Source organism: Daphnia pulex, chromosome 5, assembly GCF_021134715.1.
Source record: "Daphnia pulex isolate KAP4 chromosome 5, ASM2113471v1".
Lineage (NCBI taxonomy): Eukaryota > Metazoa > Arthropoda > Branchiopoda > Diplostraca > Daphniidae > Daphnia > Daphnia pulex.
In genome coordinates, this window is record NC_060021.1 from 2,515,807 (window position 1) to 2,526,524 (window position 10,718).

Here is a 10,718-nt window from a genome sequence, read left to right on the forward strand (position 1 = left end):
CCCGAAATTGCGTTCTTCTTCTGTTTCTTTTTCCAAAGCGGACATGGGAGTTAGTTTTTTTTTCTACGCAGACAAACCACCCGGACACTTTCTAACAACTCTTCAGGGTCTTTTTTTTTTCTTTTTTCTGTGTTACACACAAACATTTCGTGTGACACTGTGTGTGTGTATATACCACACGGGCCAGCACACAGCGTCAACAAACGCTGGCCATCTTTGGTCATGGATCCGACGGTGAGAGAAGTAAAAGAAGAAAAAAAAAACCGCGAATCAAAAGAAATTTTTTTAAAAAATTTGGAGAGATAAAAAAATAAAATAAAAAATTGAAGAGATGATGATAGTGCGGCGTTGGCCCGTCATTGTCGTGCGATTATCAACCAAAATTCGAAAAAGAAAAAAAAAAAACCGGCGCGCCGATCATCGTTTGGAAAATGAATTCCGTCATCCGTCTCCATAGACGCTTGAATAAAAAGCCAACCAGTTTTTCTTTTTTTTTTCCTTTTCTTTTTCGTCGATCCTGACAGAACGAGATGAATAATTAAATGATATATACAAGACGGCCAAATCGAACACGCAAAGGGCGCCAGCAGCAGCAGCTAGAGCAGCCGGGAAAAAACTGGGCGATAAGAGAGAAAAAGTTAAGGGAACCGTGTTAGTTTGCGCTAACACGGTCTGTGTATTTCCACATTTTTTTTTTGGAAACGTCGTTAATCAAATGATTTGATTATGGAATTTTTCAAAATAAAAAATAAATCCCATGCGTTATTTATTTATTCATTTTTGCGTAACTTGAACTTTTTGTTTTGGGTTTAAAGTTAACGCCGAACGTCATTAACCAACGTCCGACGAGCTCCTGCTCGACTGGACAGGAGGAAAAATTAGATAGAAACTTGATCGGCTCCGTCGTCCCGGCTCTATTTTTCCTTTGAACAGCAGACGCACGACGCTGTCTATACATCCGAGACATGTATTATTACACGAGCGCCATTTTCATTTTCGGGAAAATGGGAGATTCTCTTTCTTATTAGATTTGTCTAGATTTAGTTTTCGGTGGTAACCCGATCGCCGCAGCGGGGAATTATACCCACCACGGCGTTGGACGATGGAAAGAAGAAAAACTGCGCAGATCCAGCTATCTGCCCAGCAGAGAAATAGAAAAGTCGAATGCCGACTGACGGGCCTTGATATCAAATTTCCCGCTGGAATTTTCACATTTACATAGACACGACGCCCATGCGAGCAGCCACAGCGTTAGTTCAGCTCAGAGAGTCTAAAGTAATAAACATGAGAACGAATCACGTCACATCATGTAAAACCATCTGGCCCAGCTTGTCCGTCTTGTATATTTCGAAGAGAAAAAAACAAACAAACCTTTCGGACCCAACAAACTGAAACGTCGGCGTGTGCCCCATTGCGCAATAACGATCAAAAGTTTATTTTTATCTTCATTATTTTTAAATTTTATTTTTGAGTCCGCTATGATGACAAATGACCTGGACGACTGCACTTATAAAAAAAAAAAAGGATTTCCCGGCCGGCCAGCCCGCCAGAAAGAGCTCAACAAAACTAATCCCATTGAAGTAAAAAATTGCGTAATAATGTGCAGTGAAGGCAACTAATAATAATAATTCAGGTCTCAGTACGTACTACACACTCGGCCAAAAGAATCAAACTATAGTGGAGAAAGAGAGAAGATTTTCGGTATTTCTGTTTAGTATTTTCTATATATCTGTAAGACACGGGCGAATTGTGAAAATTTACGACCGGCTAGCTCACGCGTCTGTTGTTTGCGGGCCGGACGCAGAGGGGAAAAAAAAGAAAGATGGAAGGAACTGATAGTGCGTTACGCAGTCAATCATCATTACCATCATCATCGGGCCCTGGCCGGCAGCAGCTCAACGCACAACACGGTCCTCTCTTCTTCTTCTTCTTCTTGTCTAAGCGGATTTTCGGACAATCAGAAAGCCATTTGCTTTTTCTATGTAGGAGAAGAGGCGACTATGCTGTGTGTTGGCCGCCCGCTTTCACTCCTAGATTTGCGACTGGCCAGCAGACGGACAGCAATAGGGCCGTTGATATCGGACGAGAGAGAGAGAGGCAAGACGGAAAAAAAAATATCATCTGCTGTGGATATTTTTTTCTCAAGTTGTTTCAAGTGCCAAGTCATGGAATATATATATATACGTAATATTCCGCTCCATCATTACGTATTCATCGCGGGCATATCTAAATATAGATGAACGCAACGACGATGGAACGATACCGCGCGAAGAGCGCCTTGGTTAAAAAAAAATGAAGGCGGACTTTAACTAGTATTTTATTTTTTCGCTCGATCGGAAAATAAAATTTTCTCTGTGTGTGTGAGGTGGGCGGTTTTTATAGCCGGCAGGTCCGGCGTGAGCGCCCATATGCCTTCCCGCTTCTTTTTTCTTAATTTAAAAAAAATATGTTCATCATCTCATTTTCTCACGCGAAAATAAATTGTAAAAAAAAAAAAAAAAAAAAAAACTGACACGAAAGAGCCAGGAAAGACAAAAGAGACTCACATTTAGCCAGTCACGCAGCCAGATGACCTGCACGTTCGTGAAAAACAAAAAAGAACCCAAAAATGCATTAGTTATATTTCAAAAAGAGGAGGAGGATATTGTCTATTTTTATTGTTTCTTTTCTTTTTTCTTACCTCGGGTTTCGGATCGCCAATGACCTCGCAGACAACGACCAGAGAATCGCCTTCAACAACTTCGGTCGATCTCGGCTTTCGGACGAACTTGGGCGCCATGGCCGGCGACGACGTCGTCTCCCTGCACAGATAAGCATCGCCACAACATCAGTTGAGAAATAATATAAGAGAAGAGCGGAGACTATAGACTGAGAGAGGAATTGAGCATAAGGTACATTGTTTCCCACTCTCACGACCGACGACGATGATGACTTTGGCCTCCTTAAATCACACGCTATCGCATAATTGGACGGGTTTTGTTTTGTTTAGCTTTATTTTTATTTGAAACTTGAAAAAAAGGGGGGAAAACTTTTCGAGTCGAACGTGTGAAACGCCAATGAGAAACGTTTTAGCGGTTTAGCGCTCGTTAAAAGTTGAACGGAAATTTAGACACAGTGTCCGTCGCTAACTACGCAACTTTAACTAGGAGATCTTTATGGAAAAAGGGGTTTTTATTTTATTTTATTTTCGTTTAAAAAAGAAAAAGAGAGAAATTTTCAAAATGATGGATCCAATAAAAAATCAATTAGATAAGAAAAGGAATTTTTGTTTCTCTTTCGCGGTAAATATTGACTTCTCGATCGTAATTTATTTCTTTGAAAAAAATGTACTTCATACTTCATTTTTTTTTTTTTTTACAAATAAAAATGAATTCGATGGATTTATGGAACGATACGCCGACGGCAATTATTCTTACGACCTTTCTGTTGATTTTCAAGAAAAACAAAATTTCTCGTGAATAATAGAAAATGCAATTTAAGAAAAAACGTCGGCGGGACTGTCTGAGGAGGCGGTTTTTTGTTGTTGCTGTTCCGTTTGTTGTGCAAATCTTTGCGCTGAATAGATGATGGCGGAGCCCGCGCACCGGGCGAGCGCCATAGAGCACCGCGCGCCAGTTGGCTGGCAGCAAAGGGCTATTTATTTATATAGAGATATCTACATGCGCATAAACGATAAATAGCCAAAAGCGAAATCTTCGGTTGGTTTTTTTCGTTTTTTTTTTTCATTCCCCAAGAAGAAGAAGAAGAAGAAGAAAAAATAATCCAAACGGCACGAAGTTTGGCGCGTTTGTTGTTATTGTTGTCAAGGCTCGTGAGTACATAAAGGGATCGTGTCTCTCGGTTGCGTCGTAAAAAAGGAGGTCGTGTCAACATCTACGAGGTAGAGAGAGTGAGAGAGAGAGAGACGTCCTTTCCCCCCATCCACCCGTTTTAATCCCATCCAATAAAAGAAACACCCGCGCGCCGTTCGGGAGTGGTGTTGTTGCGCATCCAGCACCACCGCGTAATACAATCAAAAAGACGACATCCCATTTGTCAAGGTAAAAGCCTCCGAGCAATTTATTTATTTATTTTTTTCAAATTTCCCTCCTTTTTTCGGGGTTTGAAAATGTTGGGGTTTTTTTTCTTTCGTTTTCCCGTCATGTTGGATAGCGCAGGACCCTAAAGATCAAGTCATCCATCCCGATAATAGGTGCAAACCAACTACGCCGTTGTTGTTGTGGCTGTTGTACACGTTCCCGCGTGATGGACCCAACTCGTGAAGTCGTGACGCGGCGCTTCAACGAGTGTGAAATGAATTTTGCCTTTTTTCTTCTATTCTCTCCCGAAAGCGAATAAATAAATCAAAATGAAAGAAAGAAAGAAAGAAAAAATAACGCTTTGTGCCGTATTGTGTCGATTTTTTTCTCTTTCGTGATGCGCAATTTTTTTCTCTTTCGGAATGCGCGCGCATCCCATCAGGCCGGCAAGCCCGGCGGCATTTGCGTTGGTCGTGAATGACCCGCCAGCCGTGAACCTGCACCGTTTTTTGAAAAAATAAACAACTCCCCATCAAAAAATTCAAAATTTTTTCAAATTTCCCCGCCGCGCATAGTGTCGGAACGTTGATAGATTGCTGTCTGCTAATGGCGCCAATTACGAAAAGTGGGAAAAAATTCAAATGGGTAGATGTGTAAATTGTATAATTTACCCGAGAGCGATGGCGTCGTGATCGGTGGCGACGCCGGCCCCGTCGGCCGACGAAGATGCTGACGGCCGCTGCGGTTTGACGGTGACGCGGGCGCTGGACGAAACCTGGCCCATCTCGTTGGTGACGGTGCAGGTGTAGACGCCAGCGTGGCGCCTGGCCAGCACGCCCGACACGACCAACGCCACCGAGCCGTCAGACTCCAGTCGCATGTCGTACTGGCGGCAAGGACGTAGGCGGATCCCGTCCCGGTGCCTTCAGGGGGGTACAATTTAATCAATCAATCAGTTTTTATTATTTTAAAAATGTATAAAAAAGGAAAAAGGGAAAAACAAATGGAAAAAGGGAAAAATGGTGGAGATGGTTATCATCTAGCATTGCTGATGCAGAGTCTTGTTTTCTTTTCTTTTCTTTTCATTTTTGGGTGGGGATCACAATTGAAGAAAAAGGATTTGTCCCATTCAAATTCCCGCTCCTCCTCCTCTCATTCAAATGTCGTAAACAATGGCCCGTGTTTGTTTGTTTGTTTGGCTGGCTGGTTGGCTGGAGATTATATAAGTAAGGTAGATAGGTAGGTAGGTAGGTAGGTAAAGTAGGTAGGTAAGGTAGTCTGCATGCATGATGTTTTTGTGTGTGTCCATACCAGAGGACCCCGACGGCCGGGTAGGCTTCGACGCGGGCGATCAGCGAGACGGTGCCGCCCTCCGACACGTTGCGCTCCTCCAGTTCGTGCGTGAAAAAGGGCATGACGTACGCCCGAATGCCTCCGTCCACCACCAGGCAGCACTGGCAGCCCACCGCGCCCTTTTGATTTTTTAGATTTTTTGTTTTCCCCACCGACGAGAGAGTTGCAATCGCAGCAGCAGCGAAAAATATATAATAAACAAAAAAAAGATAGAAAGAATAAGAAGAAGAAGAAAAAATCAGACGCACGGCATCACACAAAATACAAATGTTTATAGAGATCCAAGAAAATGATATCGAAAGAGCGAAAAAGAAGAAGAAGAAGAAGAAGAAGAAGAAGAAGGATAGATCGTAAAGTGAAATTCTTCACGACCCGTTCGGGCGCTATCTCTCCCTTCTATCCAATGTCCGTCTGTCCCGAACGGTCCCGAAAAGATTTCAACAAAAAAGAAGAAGAAGAAAAAAGCGAACCGTCGATGACTAACTTCTAATTAGCATAACCAAATCATCAATGGCCCTCCTAAACAAATTCGTGATCGTAATGACGGGAATACCAGCATCGGCCAGGCTCTGAACGGCTCTGAAGAAAAATCCGCCGCCGACGATAGTCCAACGTATTTACCGAACCGATATGGTCAAAATCAACCGTTAAAGTCGGACAGGGGTAATCCGGGCCGGCGTAATAGCGCTGCTTTCAATATCATCATTTTGGATCATTGGCAGAGTTATGCCCGTCTTTAAATCAAACGATGAACATAGAGAGAGAGAGAGAGAGAGACCGGCCCCCCATCATCTCAGAACAAAAATCTCTGAGAGAGATAATATAATGGACGACTTGTGTATACCGAAGAATTACGGCCTTGGACGCTGTAGACGCCGGCGTCGTCGAATTTGGTAGTGGCGATCTCCAGCGTGTAGAAATTGCCGTCCACGCTGTAGCTGTGACGATCTGCGACGGAACCCAAAAAAACAAACAAAAAATACACAAAAAAAGGATAAATCAAAATTGGTTTTTTTGGGTTTTCTTATATTTTCAAAAGAAGAAAATTGAATTTTACCGTCGTCACCGATGATGATGGGATTGTGATTGTGGTACCAGGTGACGTCCGGCTTGGGGAAACCAATCACTTGGCAAGTCAGCCGGACGGGGAAAGCGACTTGGACCCGACGGTCGCGCGGCCTCATCGTGAATTGAGGCGCCATCGGCGTCTTGTCATTGCCGCAACTCAGGCAATCCAACTGCCTGAAAGATTTCCCGAAAAAATAAATATAAAATCAAAATGATGTCCGTGAAAAATGCAAATTCCGAGACGAATTTGAAATAAAAATAAAATTGAATGAAATGAAATTCTTTTGATATTCTTTTTATTTTACTGTCTGAATTGGGCGTCGGCCTCGGCTACGCGTTCGTCCGTCACGACGAGGACGCGACTGAAAGTGGCGACTCGTCCGGCCGGATTGACGGCCTCGCAGGAGAACTTGCTGTCGTCGTCCGTCTCCATCTGGACGTCGTGGATGGTGAGGGCGTGGCGGCAGTCGGCCCGGATGGAGCGCAGCTCGTAGCGCGGATTCTTGACGCCGTCCACTTTGCTGCCGTCGCGGTACCACTCGACCTGCGGCGTCGGCTCGCCCGTCACCTCCGTCAGCAGCTCGATGTCCGTGTGCTCCATGGCCTTGATCTGCGGGTGCAACTGGCGGTGGAAGTGCGGAAGGCCCGTCTTGCTCACCGTACGGATGGGCGTCGACGACACCAGCGACTCGCCCCACCCGTACTTGTTCTTCGGCGTGATCCGGAACAGATACTCACGGTCCGGCTTCAGGTTGTACACGTCCGAGCTGGTAATAACCGTCGTAGCCACCTGTGCGTAAATAGTTGATTATTTTCAATTTTAATTTCTATTTGTAAAATTGGATTTGCATTGAGTTGAATCAAGTTCTTACCTCTATCCAGATGGCTCCTTCGCCCAGGAGCCAGGCTTCGACTTTGTACGCCAAAATAGGCGCTCCGCCAATGTAATTCGGTTTGGCCCAGCTAAGGGACACGACGTTTTTGCCCGTGACGGTGGCCGTCGGAGGAGCTGGAACCGGACCCGGCACATCTGTTCAAACACCAACCCAAAATGGTGGGGGCAACGTATATTTTAAGTCAAAGAAAAAAAAAACCCAAAATGAGCGAGTCATTGTTGGGCTCATTTGTCTACACCGCTGATCTCTTTCAAATCGGCATTCCTTGAACAGCCGGGGCAGCAAAAAGGAACGAGAGAGAGAGAGAGGCGTGAAATGAAGGTGCTGTGGGCTATCGAATTCGGATGGATACCCATACTCGGCAATGACTTATAACACCCCCAAAGACTTGGATATATGCTGATATGCTCCTACGTTTTGTAATGGTACACTTGTAAGCAGGAGCGAAAAAAAAATAGTTCTTTTTCTTGTTTTTTCTTTCTTTCTTTCTTTCTTTAACTGGAAATATTTAAAAAGGAATAAGAGCCTTAGGCGGTGCGCTAGGAGCTATACATATCCAACACCACCAAAAAGAAAAAAAAAAGTTGAGCGCGGCCTGTCTATAATTACTCTTAGCTTCCGAAAAGCCATTATCAAAGGCAAGAAACGCTCTCCCGCTATATAGGATATATTGACGTGGGCCAGCTCTCTCTCTCTCTCTCTCTCTCCCTCTCTCTATCTTGATCTTTTGCCCACCTGCTGCCGGCCGTCGAGCGGGAGAAGCCCCAAACGGAATACAATTGCGCATCGCCCAAGCAAAGAGAGGACACCCATGAAAAGGACATAGTGCTGTGTTTGTGTTATAATAAGTTTCCATTTGAAAGATGACGAATGGCTGGGGCCGTCCGGCCCCATCAGCAGCAATTTGCTCGCGCACTGTTTGCAATAAAACGACACAATACGCGTGGCGTACGACCCTTTTTTGGCCGGTCCCCGTCTTTCTAGCTATATAGCTGCTCTCCCCCCACGGGCGTGACAAAATGGTCTTTTATTTTTATTTGTTACCTTTGTTGAATCGTCTGACTCGACACTCGGCCAAATCGGCGGGCTGCTGCATGGCCGGCGAGTCCTTGAAATCCCAGTCGGAAGAGTTGGCCGTTTCCTTGACCTGTTACAAAAGCCCAAAAGGATATATACAGCAAAGGATGACAGGCTTGCGGCCGGGAGATAAGGCGCTCGTGATCGACTCGATAACTTACGCGCACGGTGCAGTAGGCTTTCTGGCTGCCGTGGCAGTTGCTGGCTTTGACGATGTACGTCCCACCATCGCCGTAATTGGCTTTCTTCAGGATGAAACGGTACGAGTCGCCGTCCATCTCCACGCATGGCCGTCCAGATTCGACCACGTCCCGTATGCCCTTCAACCATGTCACTGTTGGACGTGGAAGACACACGCAACCATTGAAAAACGTTTGGTGGTCGGCAGAAGAAGAAGAAGATGCATTAATTGCGGGGAACGCCAAAGAATAACAGTCATTATTACTAAGAAAAAAAAACACGGCCATTTGTCTCGACTTCAAGTGGATTCTGATACATCAAACCCGTAAATCAAAATCCTATCCCAAGAGAAAAAAAAAGTTTTTCTGTTCTATTGAAGATTTTTGCGAGTGACTCATTCCAAAAGAGAGAAAATGAAACTTGAATAGAAAAATAAAATCTTTTCAGTCGCTTACAAAAGAAAGTCTACTCTGCTTCGATGAACCAACGAAATGGCATTCAAAGAGTATATACGCAACTATATGCGCAGCCTCACAATTCTCGATCCATAAATCTGTTGGAGTTTCAAAACTTGCACATCTCTGGCTGCTTTTGAAACTGGAAACACTATGAAATTTTTTACCAAACGAACAAATAAAACCCTATTTTAATTGACTTAATTTTGAAATATTTAATACGGAAAATTAACTTTTACGGTGGCAATCGATAGACAGTTGAACACTGCGTAAAATATTAGGTATCTGAAGCTAATTCTACTCTAGAGCTTTTCTAAGCTTAAAAAAGGTTTAAACTTTCTTTTACAAATTGAAAACATTTAAAAATTATTTTTCAAGACGTTTTCCGACGTTTTCAATATTTTTAAGCTTAAAAAATTATTGCGTAAGTATTTCTTAGAGGGTTTTCCACGCATTATTTTTTTGTGTAGTGGGATTAAAAGTTAAAAAAACGTTACTACATCATTATTTAATAAGGATCTTATTATTTACGTAAGTAATGGTAAACACTACACAAACTCTAGTGTTAGATTAGGTTGCAAAAATGGCCACTGTTCAAAGTTTAGATTCTGACCGCTAGATGGCATTTTAATGGGCGGGATACGAAGAGTAATTTGATTTTACCTTTGGGACGTGGATGTCCTCGGACACGGCATTGGATGACGAGATCGCGATCTCTACCCACAGTCACGGTACTTTCTGGCAGCTGAACAAAATGAGCCGAGTCATCTTGGGCACCTATTCCATCGTAACGTCCTCCATCAAAACTGTGGGTGTCTCCCGAAGAAGCCAGCTTATCAGCAGCTGTTCGACGATGGAATTCCCCACCCCCAGAATATCCGGCATGACTTGGGAGAGTCTTCATCGCGCGTTTTTCCGTGTCCCAAACGTGTTCTAAACAAAACGAAAAGTGAGGTCATTATGGTATGATGGATCGGGGTCCAACCGGTTTACGTACCTGGAACGACGACATAGGTAGAAATCTCATCCTTCCTGGAAGCATTTTGAGCGACGCAGGTGTATTGACCCGAATCGCCTGCACAAGGCGAGTGAACAACCAGGCGGCAACGCCCGTCCAAGTCCACGCTTTGCTTGTAACGGCTACTCAAATGCAACTTAATTCCGTCCTTCATCCAAGTGATCTTGGGTGTCGGGAAGCCATTGACGATAGACTCCAGGACCAACTCGTCGGTTGTGTCATAGTAGACATCACGTATGGCCGAGGTGAAAGACGGTGAACTCGTTTTGGGTTCGTAATCACCTCTGACTCGAAGATCGGCCGAAGTGCTGGCCTGCCCGTGGTGGTTGCGAGCAACGCACATGTATTCTCCAGTGTCGGAGCGGCAGAGGTCGCGTATCTCTAGACTTGCGATGCCGATTGGGTTCCAATTAATCACGTATTTATGACTGTCCACGTTCTTCAAAATCGACAAGCCATTACGGAACCATTCGATTTCGGGTTCGGGACTGCAGAGCAAACTGCAACTCAGCTTGACCCTGGAACCCTTTGCCACTTCCATGTCTCGTAATTTTGAACTGAATTTGGGCTTCTTTGAAGGATCTCTTCGGTTGTCCTGCGAGAAAAAAAAAGATAAATCGTCTGCAACTATGTAACCATATACAAATATTGT

At 44.2% G+C, this 10,718-nt stretch overlaps 1 protein-coding gene across 4 annotated transcripts in view; it reads right to left on the reverse strand.

The window, feature by feature from the left end:
• The window catches only part of LOC124194756 (titin homolog), a 60,797-nt gene that overhangs the window by 31,321 nt on the left and 18,758 nt on the right, over nt 1-10,718 (reverse strand). For all 4 annotated transcript variants that reach the window (XM_046589097.1, XM_046589099.1, XM_046589095.1 and 1 more), the window contains 12 exons: nt 10,046-10,661; nt 9,712-9,981; nt 8,575-8,747; nt 8,381-8,483; nt 7,313-7,470; nt 6,746-7,230; nt 6,430-6,614; nt 6,217-6,320; nt 5,331-5,491; nt 4,691-4,942; nt 2,681-2,801; nt 2,547-2,573 (listed from right to left, as the gene is read on the reverse strand). In XM_046589097.1, the coding sequence (XP_046445053.1) occupies nt 2,547-2,573; nt 2,681-2,801; nt 4,691-4,942; nt 5,331-5,491; nt 6,217-6,320; nt 6,430-6,614; nt 6,746-7,230; nt 7,313-7,470; nt 8,381-8,483; nt 8,575-8,747; nt 9,712-9,981; nt 10,046-10,661 (2,655 nt within the window). The remainder of the gene's footprint in view (nt 1-2,546; nt 2,574-2,680; nt 2,802-4,690; nt 4,943-5,330; nt 5,492-6,216; nt 6,321-6,429; nt 6,615-6,745; nt 7,231-7,312; nt 7,471-8,380; nt 8,484-8,574; nt 8,748-9,711; nt 9,982-10,045; nt 10,662-10,718) is intronic.